This window comes from Talpa europaea (genome assembly GCF_964194135.1).
Source record: "Talpa europaea genome assembly, chromosome: 6".
Taxonomy (NCBI): domain Eukaryota; kingdom Metazoa; phylum Chordata; class Mammalia; order Eulipotyphla; family Talpidae; genus Talpa; species Talpa europaea.
The window spans coordinates 42,315,045-42,335,202 of NC_140072.1; the positions used below are offsets into that span (position 1 = coordinate 42,315,045).

Consider the following 20,158-nt stretch of genomic DNA (forward strand, 5'->3'; position numbering starts at 1 on the left):
CAATTGTTGAATCTTAGCAAATGCTTTCTTTGCATATACTGATATAATATTAGACTTTTCTCCATATACTAGAGGTCTTTCCTGCTTTCTTTTTGTGATTGATGTCTAATCTTATCCCAATTTCATTAGAGAAGATACCTGATATGATTTCAATCTTCATGAATTAAGTGACACTTGTTTTGTGACCTAACATGTGCTCTATACTGGAGAATATTCCAGTGCACTTGAGAAAAATGTGTACTCTGCTTTTGGGGGGGCTGTAGTACCCTCTGTACGTCTTTAAGCCCAGGTGGTCTAATTCCTCATTTAAAGTTATTGTTTCCTTGTTGATTTTCTGCCTGGTTGATCTGTCCATTGATGGAGTGGGATGTTGTGGGATGTTGAAGTCCCCTACAACTATTGTGTTGTTGCCAATGTCTGTTTTCAGGTTTGTTAATAGTTGTCTTATATGTTCTCACATTCTTTGGTGCATACATGATAACGAGCGTTATTTCAACCTGATGTACTGTTTCCCTAATCACTATATAATGACAATTCCTGTCTATTGTTACCTTTTTAAGATCGAAGTGTATTTTGTCTAATATAAATATGGCTATTCCTAACTTTTTTGGGGTCTCATTTGCTTGTAGGATTGTTTTCCAGCCATTTACTATGAGCCTGTATGTGGTCTCCAGATCATAATCTGCCTTCCATCATAAACTCTCAAATACTTTCTCCTCAAAAGAACTTTACATAAATTCTTCATTGACCTTAAAAGAGTTGACCATGCTAATTTTAGCTAGCCATAGTGTTCTCAGGAAAAACAATCAAAATTCATATCCATACAACATGAAATCTCTTAATAAAACTAAAAGGAGATACTATAAACTAAAGAAAAATTTTAGCAACATATGTATTTACATCAATATTGCCCAAAAGCTAGTAAAATAACAAAAATTGCCCAAATAAACCCTTAGAATTAAAAAGCAAAAATGACAGCGAAAACTGGTAGATAGGAAGTTTTTTTAAAAAGCTATCACAGAGACCTATCAAGCTATCAAGACAACATGGAGAAAGTACTAACTACTATAATAACAAAAAAAAATGCACAAAATTCATAAGGCAACAGATAAAAGAGTCTAAATGCTGAACAAAACACTGAGTGGACAGGGTCTTAAAAACAAGCAATGACCTATCATGAACTCCCTAGGTTTTGTTTGTTTTTTTTTCTTCTTACATAACCAGGCCTTGAGCTCTCCAGGGACTTGCAACCCAGAAATGCCTACAAGTGCAAAACAAAAGAGATCCCAAGAAAACGTTTTTTCTAGCCAAAGAGTCAAGAAAGCGTGACTAATCAGAGCAGAAATATTTTTACCATAGGTGTCCAATTCCAGGCAAACAAGAACAAAAAAGCCATAGCTCCCAGTCCCTACTTCATCAGGAGCTGTGACCTGGTGGGTAGAGTTCTCTCATCCCAACAATGAGGACCAGCTGGTACCCCTCTACCAGCAGAGACTCTGAGCCAGATCTAACTTACATTCCTACTCCACAACTAGTAGGTGGTATCTCCCTCCTCATCATCAGACATTTTCTTCCTCTGGGCAGACTCTGCCACTCTGGACAGAGTTCTACTTTCATAAGCATGAGGCAGCCCCTCTCCACATTCCCATGGCATGCAGACACTGTGGCTGAAGCATTATATTCTATACCTGCCCTGAAACTGAACAAGACAATAACCCCTCTCTTTCCTAAGCAGAAAGTAAGGGAAGAACTGGAGAGGAAGGAAATAGAGGGAAGGATTTCCTAAATATGTGCATGAAATCTGGGCGGGTTTCTGAGTGACCTATGTGTAAAACTGACAAACAACATCACAGTAAAAAGTTTGAGAACTAACCACTGGTATGTACACGACTCAGTTCTCAGACTGGCTTCTTGACAGTACAGAAGTTTTAACAGACCACAATCTCAGTATGAGAACAAACAAAAAAAGCCTAAGAAATCCTGCTCTCCCTAGTCAAAGTATTGAGAAAGATACAGTCTAACAGGATAGAAAACTTTCAGATCAACCTACTCCAGATAAACACCATGAAAAACACTTTCTTGCTCTCCATTCTGCCAGCAAATGCCAAGTGGGGTGCCTTGACTTCATGCTCACTTGGCCATAATGAGGCAACAATTTGGAGGAAATGAAAAAAAAAAACAAAAACCCAACTACTAATAGTATTATGGATTAACAAAAACATAAAGCAGCACCTAAGAACTCTCACACACTATTAGATGCAAGGAATAAAAGGAGATGGTGTAAATTGGTACTTAAGAAAATAGTTTAGCACCATATGGGCCAAGTTGAATACACAAATAAAAAGGCTAGGAAGTCTATAAAAATAAGATTTTTTGAAACCATTGTTTATTAGCGGAAACAGCAAATATCACACAAACAACTCTAGTGACTGGTAAAATAATAAGTCTTGGTATAATCATACAATACTAAGTAACAGTGAGTTTAAGCAAAATCAACACATCCACACAGATAAATCTAAAAATAGTATGTTGAGTGAAAAAAGTCAGAAAGTATATTGTATGGTTTCCTTGATAAAAAAATTTTTAAAAAAGGAAAACTAAACCACTTACTCCTTAGTGATACATGCATAATTGCAAAAAAGTAGTAATAAAACCAAGTGACTGAATATTGCAAAAGTCAGGATGGTGGGGTTGGCGTGGTAGATGGAATGCAACCCAGAAAGACACCCAGAATACTAAATACTGAGCAGTGGCTATCTGAATGTTCACTTCATTATTCTTTAAATTCTATATATTTAAATTTTATAACTTAAATTTGATATTTGCATTATTCTATAAGTAAATTTTACAATTATTAAAAAATACAGCTATATACATTTGACATTTAAGGAAATTTTATACAAATTTTGTTACTTTAAACTACAAATATATCAATTTTAAAATGATATTCTTTATAAAACTTCAGTTAACATGTTTTTTTAATCTACCTATGCACATTAAATTTTCCCAAGGCTCACAAGAGGATCATTATAATGGCAGTGCATCCAAGGCCTCTAAATTAGGACCAACCTTCATCTTCAACTCTTACAGAAATCTTCTGCCAAATGCTAGACAGGAGGTAACAAATCTTACATATTAAACTCATATAACATTTAAAAAATAGTAATTAAGGAGGCAGTCCTACTAAAGGGGTGAAATGATAATTACTTACCCGAACTACTCCTGTGTACAACACCAGGTTTCCACTGCTTTCTAGGACCAGCATAGTGTCTATCTTCTTTAAAAAAAAAAAAAAAAAAAAAAAAGCCAATAATTTTATTTTGCAATCTGTGCAAATTAAGGACCATGATTTTCAACTTCTCAAGCTATGTGCCTGCATTTACCTCAATTGGTGCTGCATCCTTTGCCTGTATGTTGGTGACAGAGCCAAAAATGAGCTGGGTTTTATCATTACTCTCTTGAAACTTTACACAGCTAAATATTAAAATAAAAAAGAAACAAATCATTGATACATGCATATCCTGTACTAATCTTAAGGGTATTCTAGTGACTGGAAAAAGCCAATCTCAAAGGTTACATTCTGTATGGTTCCATTTACACAATATTTTCAAATGCCAAAAATTATAGATAGTGATGGGTGGGTATGTGACAATAAAGGAATAACGTGGGCAATCTCTTGAAGTAATAAAGTTCTGTGTCTTGAATACAGTGTTTGTACAAATATATATATGTAAGAAAACTCCACAGAATCAGTTACATACACAGAAGCGTGTAAATGTAAAACAATAAAATGTGAAAAAGGTCTGTGGATTATATTGATGTAAATTTCCTTGTTTCAATAACATACTATAGTTATGTAATATGTTATCACTGGGGGAAGAAAGAATTCAGGGTACACTGAATTCCTCCACTATTTGGCAACTGCCTATGATTTGTAATTATGTCATAATAAAAAGGTAAATAGAAGGGCATAAGATTAGAATACACTTTTCACCTATAAAGATAAATGAACAGGGCCTCCCCGGTGGTGCAGCAGTTGAACGCTGGGTTGCGAAGCTGCCCGCAGCCTCTGCAGCGCTGGTTCGATCCCCGGCTGCTCCACGGCCACCAGAGGAGGGTCCCACATGGCGCGCAGATCTCTCCTGCCGCCCGCTGCTCCCCTCAGCAGTGTACTTCAGTGTACTTCTGCCTGTTCTGCTCCCCACTCTGGCTCTGGTGAATTCTCTCACCCTCCCACGGTTCTGACTGTACCCAGTGCTTATATAAATAAATAAATAAATCTTTAAAAAAAAAAAAAGATAAATGAACAGCTAATAAGCACATGAGACTTAAGACCCTAATCAATAGGGAATTTTTTTTTCTACTGAGATAACATCAGAAACAGAAATTGACTGCAAATCAATCACAAAAGATCTTTTTAAGGTGATAAAAATGTTTTAAAACTGGATTGTAGTGATGGCTGCATACCTGTAAATTTTACCAAAAATCATGTTTACTTAAAATGTCAATTTTATGGTATATAATTATTTCAGTAAAGTTACTTAAGCCAATTTTTTTACAGATGAATGAAAAAGCAACCCTAAGTTTATTTACACAGAATCAATGAGAAATAAACACCCTTACCGTAACTGGAGCTGGGATTCTACTAAAAAGCACAAGAACTTTTGCCCACACAGGTCAGATGTAATAAATACTTTTGAAGCTTGTGAATTTTTCTCTCTGGAATAAATACATTAATAAAGTAACTGTCAACATTAGTTCAAAAATCTACCATGGTAACTATTAAAGGTCTTTGAAAATATTCTGTAAGAAATCTAAAAGCTCCTTGGATCAAGCAATAACCTTGAAGAACCAAAAACACTTCTGAGATTTTAACTTCATGATCTAACCTCTAAGGATCCTTTCAGCTCCCTGATTCTGAGTCCACTTCACAGATTCTTAATTCCATTATTATGCCAAGTACCTTCCCTTCACTAAAGTAATACAAAATCGAATTCCTACCCCTTAAAGGGTCTAATGAGGCAGATTTTATAATATGGCCATTCCAATCTATTCTATCTTCATCTCTCAAACTAGGCTTCACTTCATCCTTCCTTTTTAAACCGCACCTCTAATTCACAAAGAATGCTTTCTAGAGTGGCGCAGTACACTGTGATTCTGTAAAATAAGTATCTACATTACACCCAACTTACCACTAAGTTATTTAAAGACAAATGGTTTTTTAAAGTGTGTGAAATTTTTCTCTTACATGAGGAAGACAATCTATTTCAACATTGTTTTCACATCTTTACTTTCCTTAAACTAAATGCATGCCTGACCCTATTGTCTCAGACTATACACTGATTTCTATTTCAGAGAAAATGTTGTAAGGTTGAGCTCAAGCTCCTGCTCGAACCATCTGATAACCATCAACCATCTCTCCACTTGTGCATTTTTCTGGATCTTTATTCCTCTCCCCTATATTTTCAATATTTCCTTCCTGTGGATATAGTCCTGGAGCCTACCCTCTCATACTAAAGTCTAGAAATATAAAGCTAGACTGAGTATTAGATGATATAAAGGAATTTTTAATTCGGCTGAGTATGAAAAAGGTATTGTGGCAAGGTAAGAAAATATCCTTACTTTTTAGATACACACTGCAGTATATAGGAGCAGAAGTGCAGGCTAGGGACTCCCCAGTGGTGCAGTGGTTGAGCGCTGGGTTGCGAAGCTGCCCGCAGCCTCTGCAGCAGACCTCTCCTGCCGCCCGCTGCTCCCCTAAGCAGTGTATTTCGTCCGTCAGCCTGTTCTACTTCCCACTCTGGCTCTGATGAATTCTCTCACCCTCCCACACTTCTGACTGTACCCAGTGCTTGCATAAATTAATAAATAAACCTTTAAAAAAAAAATCTTAAAAAAAAAGTGCAGGCTAATTTTCTAACTTTTCTATTTCAGCAAAGACAAAATTCCCTTGACCCTGAGACTCCTCTAGCTAGTTTTCTATGCTCATCCCCATTCAAACACAAACTATGTATGTCTCTATGTCTATGTTTACTTCCTCAGTCCCCATTTACTTTTTCTACTTCATACCCCCTCCCCACACATGCTTCCTCCACCACAAATGCTCTGGTCAAAGTCACGTGAACTCACTGCCATCTAGGTACTATCTCATTGAACTCATCATTTAGTGCCACATCTCACCAGCACAAAATAATTGGTACTTTATTCTTTTCTTGCGTTTCCTGACATTTCCTGCTGATTATCCGACCTGACCTCTTTTGCTTTGTCTCACTGCAGCAACTCTGTCTCTCTTCACACCCAAAATATTCAGCATCCAGGACTTCAGTCGCTAGGTGTCTTCTAATTCTATCTTCATTACTGGGCTGAATATGAAAACCCTCCCCTTAGGAAAGACCCAGAGTAACAGACATATACATAAGTACTGATTATAATTCCACCCCTGTAACCACAAGCTCATCCATTCACAGGTCCTCCAAAAATCCCAGGAACCCAATCCCTAAACACTCCTGAAATTCGAATCTAGTCTCTCCTGCTTCAATCACCCCATATAAGCCAACAAGGCATATTTATTGCTCTGCTCCTCCTGTTAAATTTATGACCCACATATAAGGAATCATGAACATACCATGCATTCACATTTCTAAACTTTTGCTCTTAACCAATCTCGACTACTCTGCCCCTTCCTCATTTACCTGCCCAGTGAACACCTATTCGTCTTTCCAAAGCCCAACCACCAGAACATGCAGTGTCCTTAATTCTCTCTTTAAAAACAGGGGCAGGGGCCTCCCCGGTGGCGCAGCAGTTGAGCGCTGGGTTGCGAAGCTGCCCGCAGCCTCTGCAGCGCTGGTTCAATCCCCGGCTGCTCCCCGGCCACCGGAGGAGGGTCCCACATGGCGCGCAGACCTCTCCTGCCGCCCGCTGCTCCCCTCAGCAGTGTACTTCGGTCCTTCTGCCTGCTCTGCTCCCCGCTCTGGCTCTGGTGAATTCTCTCACCCTCCTACACTTCTGACTGTACCCAGTGCATTATAAATAAATAAAATAAATCTTTAAAAAAATAAATAAATAAAATAAATAAAAACAGGGGCAGGGCCTCCCCGGTGGTGCAGCGGTTGAACGCTGGGTTGCAAAGCTGCCCGCAGCCTCTGTAGCGCCAGTTTGATCCCCAGCCACCAGGCGAGGGTCCCACATGGCGCACAGACCTCTCCTGCCACCCGCTGCTCCCCTCAACAGTGTACTTGTCAGTCTGCCTGATCTGCTCCCTGCTCTGGCTCTGGTGAATTCTCTCACCCTCCCGCACTTCTGACTGTACCCAGTGCTTGTATAAATAAATAAATAAATCTTAAAAAAATAAATTAAAAAAAATAAATAAAAACAGGGGCAGTAACTTATTTGCCTGTTAACCCACAGCCACTAACACAGATACTGGTTTTAGCTGAATTAACGAATTACTAAAGAAAACACAAAATATTTTTCTTTGAACATAAAATTATATATTCCAAACCTTATATTAGTAATTGATTCTGTCCATAAATGATCAATACAAAGTTCAGGAACAATTGGTTCTGTTTCTGGTGCAAGAAAGGAGCCATTAGAATTACTATTTGGAGAATGAGAAATACTGTGTCTCTTTGGAGATTGGTTATGGCTTGAAAGGTTGAATCTTTGCACTCCTGAAAAAGAGTGCACTCCTAAGGCAGGAGAGTGAGCACGACTGCAAAATAAAGTGAAAAGCAAGTCCATCAAATTAACAATGCAGGCTGACAGATAACATTCTAACAACACTTTTTAAAATTCTATGTATAGAGAGCTTTCATGGCATAATCCCAGTAAAAAATACAATGTTTTTAAAAAAGAATAGCTACTTTTAAAAAGCTTTAACATGCTTTACATGTATTTTTATTATATTCTAAAGACATAAAATTCTCTTTATTTTATTCTTTATTTTTTTATCTTTACTATGCATATTTGTTTTATTTTTTTTCTTTTTTTATATATTTTTTTACATCATTGTTCATTTTTAAACAATAATTGCTTCCCCCCACCTCAGGTGTAGTCCCCATATAGTTTCCTTCCCCAATGCACCATCACCACAGGCCCCTGTGCTCCTCCCGCCCTCCATCTGATCCCTCTCCCACCTCCTTCCCTGCAGTATGTCTCTGATTTATAATTGTCCGTTTTGCTTTGTTGTATTTTGTACTGTTATTATTTTTTTACACTGATGTCTTATTTGATTCCCCTATATTCCTGCTATAAGTGAAACCATCCAATACTTTTCTTTTTCCTTCTGGCTTATTTCACTAAGCATAATTCCTTCTAGCTCCATCTATGTTGCTGTAAATGGCATGAGTTTATCTTTATTGATTGCTGAATAATATTCCATTGTGTATATATACCACATCTTCTAGATCCAGTAAAGACATAAAATTCTTGTTAGAATTTATTCTTTCAAAACTAGAAATAAGTTTATTTTATGCCTCTGAAAATTATTTATATTATTCAAAACATTGAATATATTAATATATTATCATAATTGGGGAGATGTCAGGGTTGAGAAAGAATTTTCATTGCATGATCTATAACACATGTTCTACATGTTATTATGTATACATTCTAACAAAAAATGCCCCTAAATCACTAATAACGATTAACAAAAATAAGTTAATGTAAATTAAGACAAAAGAAAATAGTACAAAAATATTGCTGCAATTAATATTCATCAAAGTGCTACCACTGAGTTGTAGAAATAAGCCAACTAAAAACAAGTATAGATGACTCAATGAAAAAAGTAACATAGTAGACCTGAAAGACTGATTAAAAGTACTACAACTGGATTAAAGGCTTATTTCTCTAAAAAATACCCAGGAGATGTCAACAGAAATTTTAAATCCTTCAAAACATGAGAAAATTTGAAAATAAAATATCCTTTTCTCAAGATATCATGTTTAATACAAAGAAACACTGCCACATTTAATGCCCACCTTAGAGCTGCCATGTTGGAAATAGAAGGTGAACGAGAGTGTAGACTTGGTGAGGAGGTGGAGCGACTCTGGCTATGAATGGAGGAGTAATTCTGGAAAGGTGAAGCCACAGGAGAATCTCCTTTGGAGAGACTTCTGAGGTGTGCTGTAAGGGAACTGCTGGTGGCCGCATTCTGTGGGGTTCCCCCATGTTCAGAGAACTTCAAAACAACATTCTCTTCCTTAGGTCCAAATGGAGAGAAGGGAGATTTGAAAAGACAATAATTAGATTATAAGGATAGGGGGCCTCCCTGGTGGCGCAAGGGTTAAGATGCAGCTATGAAGCTATCTGCAGCCACTGCATCAAGAGTTTGATTCCTGGCCAGCCAGGGAGCATCCCACATGGCGCAGCAGACCTCTTCTGACTCGCCTGCTGCTCCCCGCAGCAGTGTACTTTGGTCAGTCTGCCTGTTCTGTTTCCCACTCTGTCTCTGGTGAATCCTCTCACCCCCCCCCAACCCTCTGGCCTGTTCCCCAGCTCTTGTATGCATAAATGAATAAATCTTAAAAAAAAAAAAAGAATTTATTAAAAAAAAAGGATAATCTTCTTGTGAGAATGCAGGGCATATGCCAGTTATTAAAGACAAAGTGTTTCTTTTTTCCTAAGATCAATCTATTTCACTAACGATTCTTCCAAAACATGCACTAGTTTTCAGGATTAACTATGCTCTCACATTAAGTAGTGACTTGCATTTATCCTTACCTCTGGTTTGACTCTTCGGAGAGCCCACACAGAATGTAAGCTTTGAACAGTGTCATAGGTCATTATAATGGAAGGGTCAGTGCTGAGAAAAACAATTTTCATTGCATGATCTACAACATATTGCACTCGTGATGAACCAAAAAGACCTTAAAGATAAAACAGAAATAACCACATACGGAATAACAGATGTTATAAGACTGTTCTTTATGAAGTGACTTCTGACAATTTCAAAATACAAAGAGAAAACAAGCTAGTTAAGGTACTCCACTAATATATTAATCCTGAATTTTTAATAAATTTACTTTGGGCATTTTCAACTTCCTTAGAATACATTAGAATATGTTATCAGGGCCTCCCCGGTGGCACAGCGGTTGAGCGCTGCACTGCAAAGCTGCCTCTGCAGTGCCGGTTCGATTCCCCGCTGGCCAGGACGAACCCCCACATGGAGCAGCAGACCTCCCCTGCCTCGCCTGCTGCTCCCCTCAGCAGTGTCTTCGCTCTGTCTGCCTGTTCTGCTCCGTCTGCCTGTTCTGTTCCCCGCTCTGGCTCTGGTGAATTCTCTCACCCTCCTGCGCTTCTGACTGTACCCAGTGCTTGTATAAATAAATAAATAAATCTTTAAAAAAAAAAAAAAAGAATATGTTATCAGTTTCAATTTCACATATATGCAATTACATGTTCAAATTTGCACTGACTCAATACTAAATTCCTCAGCCACAGGAATTTAATAACTGGCTTATTTATAAATTACAATCAACTACTCTGCCACATTTGACTTCCTTACTGGTTCTTCTGTATGCAATTTGTCCTCTATAGTAACTATTCAAATAGAACTTAACAGCAGACTATTTCTGCTTTAGTGATTACATATGGAAAATTTTTTTCCTAGTATATTTCGCTTTTCTATAGTATCACAAATTGGTTTCTCATATCCTTATTGATAGCTTCCTAAATACTTCCCTCTCAGTTAAAATGTCAGAAAATTTAAAAACACTTATTTTATATAAATAATTATAAAGAAAAATAAAAATCAGGGCCTCCCCTGGTGGCACATCAGTTGAGCACTGGGCTGCGAAGCTGCCCACAGCCTCTGCAGTGCTGGTTCGATCCCACATGGCGCGACAGACCTCTCCTGCCACGTCTGCTGCTCCCCTCAGCAGTGTATTTCGTCAGTCTGCCTGTTCTGTTCCCCGCTCTGGTGAATTCTCTCACCCTCCCACGCTTCTGACTGTACCCAGTGCTTGTATAATTAAATAAATTTTAAAAAAGAAAAAGAAAAATCAGTTATAATTCTACCATCTTAAAATATCCATTACTAATTACTAATCCATTAATAATTAACTGTTCCTTCATTTTTTTCCTATACATACACACATTTTGTTTTTACAAAATTAGAATCATACTGTATTTAGTTTTACATTTTAACATTATGAATAAGCAATCCCTGAAGTCACTGAAAATTCAAAAACATGATTAAAAAGAACATGATCAATAATGGCTGGACACCATTCAATCCAGACTCTAACATGTAATAAGTTGTCTGTAACCGTTACCAATATAACACAAAATTATTAACAAGGTGAAAGAATAAGTAGCTTAAGCTTTGCAGACTACATACCAGCTCTGTTGCATAATTTTTTTGTTTGCTTTTACAGCTCTTTTAAAAAATAAAATTTATCCTCAGTTCATAAGTCTTACAAAAACAGCCTGCCATCTGGATATAACCCAGGGGCTGTAGTTTGCCAAATCCTGATAGAGAAGATAAAAACCTCAGTGGTATTTCAGAATATGTACTTGGGACAAAGTACTAAAGTTAAAATCAAATATAAATTTTTCTTAGCCTTCAATTCCTTATTATTCATAATTTTACATCAGATATTTATATACTTATAAAATTATTTATGATTATGATGTTTGGTTACATTTGAAATTTTAAAATAAGCATCTATATATGTCAAATTATAATGCTGTATACCTGAAACTTGTGTTATAAACAAACATTACCTCAATAAAAACTTATTTAAAAATAAATAAGCATCTAGAAATACCGATAGGAAGTAATAAAAGTTCATTATAGAGAAGATGAAACATTAATATTTATATACTATAGGCCTAAGGTCCTACCATCTCTTTTATTAAAAAAAAAGAAAAATTCAGCTCATTTAAGAACACTCACTTACTTAGTAATTACTAAGCAACAGAGATGAGAGTTTATCAATAGGTAAGTGAGCAAATCTATCAGTATTTGAGTGGCTGACAGGCCCTATTTTTGCTAAAAGAGTAACTTAAAATAACGAATACTAGGCTACTCAAGTACTTTCTTTAATATGAATTCTTTTTATAACACAAAACTATTTTTAAATGCTTACATTATTTTTTTAAAACAAATCAAATTTTTATAAGGTCCTTTTAGTTCTTTCTCCTCCCCAAACTCAAAAAGAATGCACTTATTAAAAGAATTTTATAAAGATACACTTACTTCCAGATTTACAAACAAGTGGGCTTATTTCATCCAGTGGGTGCAGCATGCTGAACATAGTGGGTAGAGGTTCTCTAGTAATAAGCAAATTATCAATCACAGGATGACTTCATTTGTGCACAAACTTTACATTTTCTTTGAAAAGAAATATCTTCAGATTACACAAGCAACTAGAAACCTACCATCTCTGAAAGCAACTCTTTAAATGTTTTACATATTGTTTTTCACAGTATCTTCTATTTCATTCATAGAAATAACTCCTCTTATGCAGGGTAATTTTATGTGTATGGTGGGAAATCAATACAACTCATGGCATATTTACAAACAGCAGTCATTATATTATAGCATAAATTCTGTAATGGGCATAAGGCAGTCTTCCTAATTTTAACCTTTCATAGTAGCAATGTATCTACGACAGGTAAAAAAATTAATAAAGTTCCCTTCACCTATTTACAAAGAAGTGCACCTAAAAAAGAAAAATTTTAATAAAAAGGGCTCATTTTTTAAGGAGTGATCAAAGAAAGAGGAAAAAAACAGGACTTTTGTTTAAACACAGAGATTAAAACCTATAAGCAATTATTTTCAAAATTTAATGTCTACTTATTTGCATCACACCGTGACAGGTACTGTATGTTTTGCCTTCAATGATCTCACAAATTATTCGGTAAACAAGGTAGAGAAACCACCAATATGCACCTACCATTTATTACATAGCCTAAAATGTACTAAGTCTTTTGTGAAAGACTACATACATTCCCTTGTTTAATATTTGCATAAATCCTAAGAAGACAATAATAATATTCCTGCAGCAGAGAAGAAAACTAAAGCTAAGACAGCTCTAAGTGACACAATGAAAAAAATAGTAGAACTGTGAAATGAGTCTCCATCTTTAAGTGATGGGCTTGTTCAATTTTACTACTGGGGAAAAGTAGCTATAGATAATTAAGTACCAAGTGAGAAATGGAACTCAAAGATGTACAATACTAGATGAGAGAAAATAGCATTCTGTATGCTGTTATTATCATCCCAAACTTATAGGTAAACAAAAGCCACAAATAATAATATTCTGATCTGAGTAAATCAGTACCTAGGTGGACCTGGAGGTACATCATGTGAAGAACTGCTTCGTTCAAACAACAATCCATATTTGGTGGGCCAAACATTTGCAACCTGTCAAGTGAAAGAATGGGAAAAAAGCAAAAGCAAGAGAAACTGCTCTTTATAACATGTTTTTAAGAAAAGTATAAAACATTAGATTTTATTCCAATTTAATAAGTTTTACAGAGTAACACGATAATTAAGTTAGTAATTCTAATAAGCCAGTCTAAGACAAAATAGAAAGAAAAATTCTATCTGAAATTCCTGGAGAGGCTAAAATGAGTACCAAAATGACAACATGGTAAAATTTTAAAATAGCACTAGGCAAGAAAAACATGATGAGAAACCAGAAAGATCAATATTACTCATGTGTTTTATTTTATTTTTTTGCTTTAACCACACCCATCTCCCCTCTACTCTTCAACCTATCCCCAAAGTTGGCTTCTGCCTCCAATAACTCATTCAAAACTTTTCTGATTAAGGCCACTTGTGAGCACCATGCTGCTAATATCAATGTACATTCATTGATTAGTTGCTTAAGCATAATTGGAGAGAGTTAGTCGTGCTTTTCTTGTTAAAACACTCTTCCTTGATATTCATGATACTGCATTTTTACAATTATATTCCTACCTCCCTGACTGCTTTTCCTTAACTGATTTAGAAGTTAGTTGCAACGGGATTTAACATGACAGTAAACACTCTATATTCCATTCTCCTCTTCATTTTTACAAATTACTTATGAACTCATGTGTTTTAATATAACCAAAATGATTTCTTATTTATCACTTAATCAGAAAAAAAATTCTAAGACTTCAAACTTCATTAAGTAATTTGTTTTATGCAAAGGATGGAAAAATGGTTACTCACTAAAGCTGCTAAAATTTAGTTATTTGTTTAAAAATCATGTTCTTGATTACTACAAAATATAAGAGCAGCCAAACTTCCAAAACCAATTAATTCAAGAACACTGTCCATCAAAACACAAAAACATTGAAATACTGAAGTTTACCTGAAAAGGTAAAGAAGCTATATAATCCTTTCCTTCTATGCTATGCATGTTAATACATGAGCTTTGCAATATGCATATGCATTTTTCTACTTCATCATTACCTGAAAAAAAGGGTACAATAAGATTTACTTTTTTCCAAAAAAAATCAACAACATCTGCAAATCCCAACAGCACAATTCTTTAATGTACGACAGAAAAAACATTTATGTTAAACCATTACTAAAAGTGGGTACTTATTTTGAACAACAAAAAAAATGAAATAAATATGTGAATCATCAGATGAAATAAATTTTCAAAAAGAAACTTACTGTAGGCCTTTTCAGACTTATCCTGTGATATAATGAAGTCACACCACAATGCCTAAAATCAAAACAAATGCTTATCTAAGAAATTTGTATCTAAATAATAATAATGATATCTACATAATAACAGTCCCTCCTCCTCAGTGTTAACCCAAGTACTATGGGAATAAATGAGAATAAGATAAAATTAGACTGTAATAAATTATACAGGAAAGATAAACTATGTTTGCAAATAAGTTTTATGAAAAGAAAAGAAAACAAAATTCAAAAACCTGCTATACATAGGTTCTGCAGCAAAAGCAAATTTAAACAGTGGTTCAACTGTATTAAATCCCATATCCCATATAAAGCAAAAGACTATCAGAAGAATTAAAATTTGCTAAGCTATTTTATAATCTCCAAAAGAGTTATATAATTATCTTTTTTTTTTGAAGATTTATTTATTTATGCATACACGAGCTTCATACAGGTCAGAGATGGGGGGTGGTGGTGAGAGGATTCACCAGAGACAGAGTGGGGAAAAAAGCAGGCAGACTGACTGAAATACACTGCTGAGGGGAGCAGCGGCCAAGACAGGAGAGGTCTGCTGCACTATGTGGGTTGCTCCCTGGCCAGCTGGGGATCGACTGGTGCTACAGAGGCTGAGGATTGCTTCATAGTGTGGTGCTTAACCCCTTGTGCTTAACCAACATATAAAATTATCTTTCTCCATATTAGCAAGATTAAATAATATTCTCCAGATCAAACAGACTGAAATTAAAGATCTTATGATTCCACTCAGAAACAATCTTAAGGTAAAAGAAAAGAGAAGGAAGAGAATATATCTAGGGCCTCCCCTGGTGGTGCAGGTGGTTGAGCGCCGCGCTGTGAAGTTGTCCACAGACTCTGCAGTCCCGGTTCGATCTCCGGCCACTGGGCAAGGGTCCCACATAGCGTACAGTCCCCTCCTGCTGCCCACTGCTCCCCTCAGCAGTGTATTTCGTCAGTCTGCCTGTTCTGCTCCCTGCTCTGGTGAATTCTCTCACCCTCTTACTGTACCCAGTGCTTGTATAAATAAATAAATAAATCTTTTTTTTTTTAATGAATAAATAAATAAATAAATTTAACATTTTCACTTTAATTTAAATTATTAACATTTTGCCATATCTGTTTCTGTCTGTGCATTTGTTTACATGTGGGATTCTGGGAGGTCCCGGGAGTCTAATTATTTGAAAACTGCAGATATCATGACACTGTACCCCTAAATATTTCAGTATCACTTCCTAAAAATAAAACGTTCTCCTGGGTAACCACAAAGTCATCATTCCACCTGAGAAAAGGTAATTTTCAATTTTCTAACATCACCTAATAGCAGATCTATTTCACCACCAAAAATATCTCTTTCAGCTGATTTTCTAGAACCAATAAATTTAACAAGGTTCAAAAAAATATTGCATTTGGTGACATTCCTTTGGTCAAAAAGTGAAACAAAGGAACATTATGTACCTCCAGCTATAATGCAGGATGAAAAACATGATGTCATCTACTAAGTTTCCTTCTCAGAATATTTAAAACTAACTTCTAGTTAAAGGAAATATGGGGACTAGAAGATCAATTTTTAAAATATCATGAGATAAAGAGCAGGTTGGAGGTATAGAGGAAACAAGAATGGCTAATGGATGATGATAATTAATGAAACTGGTTCATGGGGATTCATTATGTTATTCTACTTACTTTATATACATGTATTTTTAATTTTTTATAATAAAAAAGGTGCTATTAAACTAGCTGGCATTATTCTGTAAGTAAATGTTTTCCTTCATTAATTGAAAATGAACTATATGTCTTTCTAAAAAAGGCAGAGAAAATGCTTAACTCCCTTTTTTTTCAATTTTCAGAATTAAGTTAGGTGTAATAGCTAACTTTAATTACAGCAAATTATCAACTACAGTCTTTTTTCTAATTATCACTATAAATCCAAATTTTATTTATTAATACTTTGTAATCAATTGTAATCATGTTAATCCTTTTTGTACCCTAATGTCTTATAACTTTTACTGACAATAACAAATCAAATTACTAAAGAACAATGTTTAAAGATTATTACACTGACAAAGAATAGTGTGAAAAAATGTAATATATAGAAATGAAATTTTTATTTTCCTATTTATTATCTTCACTACATGCACACCCAGCTGCTGGAATCATTATGCTGTGTTTTCTATCACTGCTATCAAATTTAACCCAAAAATTTTTTTCTTTTTTTAAACAAAAAGGTGTTATTCAATCAAATGTTAAAATTCAAATCAACTCACCTGTTGAACAGGAGTGTCAACTGTAAACGCTTTATAAACTGCCAATGCCTGGCTTTTACTTCCTTTGCTCCAGATCACCATATTTCCAGCCACATAGAGTTCTTCATCATAATCCACTTCTTCTCCAATTTCACTTATGCCTTTCCTTAACTGCCAGCTTTCCTTAAAAATTAACAAATGAAAGACATATTCAAACACTCCTTTTTTGTCTTTTTCAATAGTATGGAGCAATATTTATTAATCAGTCATCCAGATATAAATTTCCTACTCTCTCTTTGCCTGTGGAGTAAAATTCAATCTAAAGCCCAACTCTTACAAGGTCTGGTACTTAACAGTGGGGTGCATGGGTATCTGTGTTATAGAGCTTATGAGATTTCATAAACAAGAAGCTACTCAAGAATTTTCTATACTATTTTATATTATATTAGTGTTATTCTGCCAAAAGCATATTAACATGCTTAGAAGACAAAAAGGGCATAAGTGTAGGAGAACGAGGGGACAGTGGAGAGGGTGCAATGAGGTGCACATGTAAATCACTGGGGGAGTTTACCCACAAGGTGGATTTTACTGTTTCATGGCTGCAAATACCTTCCTTCCCTTGCCCCACTCCTCAAAATGAATGTGAGAAGGGTTTCAATAACTGCATAGACCCCCCCTCCCTGAGACTTTGGTATACCAAAGGGGTATGAAAATGCAGTTAAAAGATTGATTTTTCCACATATACATCTCACTCCTGTATTTAAATACTACTCTATGTACTTAAGTGGCATTTCTTATCGCCTCTGTAAGTTTTTTACAGCCAGGACCATTTCTAACTACCATCTGAACATCAAATAACATGAAATATGGTCCCCACATACTAAGTGAAAGAAAAGTTTAAAATGGATCATAAACATAGTATTGAACTTGACTATCACTATAAGGTTGTGAATCATGTGTCTAAATAAATGTTAGGACACTATAATATAAACAACTCATTATTTCAGTCTTTATTGAAATTATCAAATCTCAACCTCTACTCTAGAATATTAGCACCATACTCATTTCTCAATTACCATCTAGGTAAATTTAAATTACAAGTAGATCACATCACTATGTTTCAAAAGTATAATGGCAAACTTAATGGAACCTTCTGTTTCTCATGGATTGTAACCTCCTGAAGGGATCCCACCAAGCCAGCAGCACCATCAGAAGACCATAACTCGGAAGCTGGCTGCAGCTGGCGAAGCTGAAGATTCAAAGCATTAGGGTGGTGCTTGCAGTGGTCTCGACCAAAAGGAACAAATTCCTGCAAATCCCCGGCTGCAATCATTGTTGCCCTTTCTTCATAGAAGTTCGACATGGGTTCCAAATATCAACATTATTTCTGTATGAATTCAAACACATTCTGGTCAGCTTCTAAAGTCTAAAACCAGAATAAATATACCGTAAAAGTTTATAGACAAGTCATTCATCTTTAGATGTGTGAAATAATCTTATCATGTTGTAGGTGTGCAGGTAATGATAACATCAAAGGGTATTCCAGACCTGACTCTCAGGTAATTAGTTTATCAACACATTTTAATTGCAAATGACTAACAGGCAGTTAATACTACAGGAAACCAGTGGACTAAGACAAGCATTTACATCCCCACATCTATCCTGTGTTTTCTACTACTACACATTAATTTTTCCACCCTTCACACATGAAGTATTGAGACTAGTTGGAGTTTACAGTCCCATGACTTTTCAGCTTTTCAACATTTAAGGTCATTTCTGTTCAGATGGTGGAACCTCATCTGAAAAGCAACACCTAAAGGATCAGTGGCAACGTGGAATAAAGGAAACAGAAAACCACGTTATTACTTCTAATTCATCATAAGTCAAACTACTGCTTGCAGTCAATCAATGCACAAAAGACCCAATAAACTCAAATGTCTGGAGTGACAACCCAATTCACCTAAACATGTAACTATAATCAATTCCAATTTTTGGTCCAAAACCCAGAGAACCAAGACATGAGTAACTCTGGCTATAAAACAGTCATGCTTGTAGCAAATTTAAGAGTCTTTGCTTTTAATTAACATGACCTACAGCAGTACAGTTCATTGTTACAAAGACGTGGATCTGCGGGTGGAAACTTGCCCGTTTACCTCTGAAATATTTCTACAGTAACTGACAGCTAGTAAAATTCTGACACTATATATATTGTGGTATATAAGGTGGGTAATAGTTTTAAGACATCACCCACATTAAATATTTTTCAGCACATTTAAGCTGCAATCCTCAAACACAGATATAACAAAATTTGATGTCAGCACTAGACTATCTTCAGGAAGAGTATGAAAGAGCACACATGGTTCAAAGAGTTTAATTTGACTTAGATTTCTATCTGAGGTCTTTTTAGTAGTCTGTACTCCAGTATCTAAAAGCCTGGATAGTTGCTATGCAGCTCCTCTAGAGTTGCAGCTACTTTGCTGTGAGCGCAGTTATACTACAGTTTAATGTATGTGAATTAAATGTTACTCCCGAGATAACTTTATGTCACAACCATGATTTTCCACCTTCTATAAATCAGTATTGAAAACATTTTAATTCGATGCAAAACTGAAATAACGCCTTATAAAACTTACAAGAAAACAAAATTCAGCTGGTCTTCCTATATTTTACTCAAGATAACCAAGATTAAAGAACTTGCGACTTTATCCAACTTCGTTAGTGCAATTTTGAAACGTTATTCTATTAAAACTTTGAGAGAAAGATTACAAAAACATTAATTATAAAATTATTTTCACAGTACAATACCTTTTTGTACTGATGACGGCAACATTTCCAATATTTTTGCAGTACCCAAAATTCTGTTTTTATTTATTAGGGACTACATAAAGAGCCACATATAACAATACTATTTGAACTGACATGCTATAAATCAAAGTATCATCAGCACTGCTTACTAAGAACCCCGCCAGAGGTAATCACAAAAGCTGCTTCAAGAGCCCCAAATGCACACAGAAGGCACCTTGAGTTGAGTCTCCGCAAAAAGGCAGATTCCTCAGCCTAGTTAGGGTTAGTTGGCCTGGACCTCAGAAAATCCTGTCAGAGGAACAAGGGGACGATCTACAAGCTGAGGCCGCACATGGGACACCCAGTTTAGCTCAGGAAGAAAGTCCTCGTGAGGTGGAGCAGGAGGCGTCCCAGGCGCGCGCTTGAGATCCCACCCCCGGGCTCCGAGCTCTCCAGGTGGCCCGGCGCGGGTCGGCCTCAGGGCAGGTTCGAG

At 35.9% G+C, this 20,158-nt stretch overlaps 1 protein-coding gene across 1 annotated transcript in view; it reads right to left on the reverse strand.

Moving 5' to 3' along the window:
* Positions 1 to 18,244, reverse strand: part of ANAPC1 (anaphase promoting complex subunit 1) — a gene marked incomplete at both ends in the record, with an annotated part of 69,537 nt that extends 51,293 nt beyond the window's left edge. Inside the window, 12 exons of the mRNA XM_084235336.1 lie at positions 3,208 to 3,277; positions 3,384 to 3,474; positions 4,624 to 4,719; positions 7,502 to 7,711; positions 8,979 to 9,199; positions 9,721 to 9,866; positions 12,200 to 12,273; positions 13,287 to 13,369; positions 14,307 to 14,407; positions 14,615 to 14,666; positions 16,903 to 17,064; positions 18,032 to 18,244. Coding sequence (XP_084091462.1) covers positions 3,208 to 3,277; positions 3,384 to 3,474; positions 4,624 to 4,719; positions 7,502 to 7,711; positions 8,979 to 9,199; positions 9,721 to 9,866; positions 12,200 to 12,273; positions 13,287 to 13,369; positions 14,307 to 14,407; positions 14,615 to 14,666; positions 16,903 to 17,064; positions 18,032 to 18,244 — 1,519 coding nt within the window. The remainder of the gene's footprint in view (positions 1 to 3,207; positions 3,278 to 3,383; positions 3,475 to 4,623; positions 4,720 to 7,501; positions 7,712 to 8,978; positions 9,200 to 9,720; positions 9,867 to 12,199; positions 12,274 to 13,286; positions 13,370 to 14,306; positions 14,408 to 14,614; positions 14,667 to 16,902; positions 17,065 to 18,031) is intronic.
* Between the last annotated feature and the right edge of the window lie 1,914 nt (positions 18,245 to 20,158).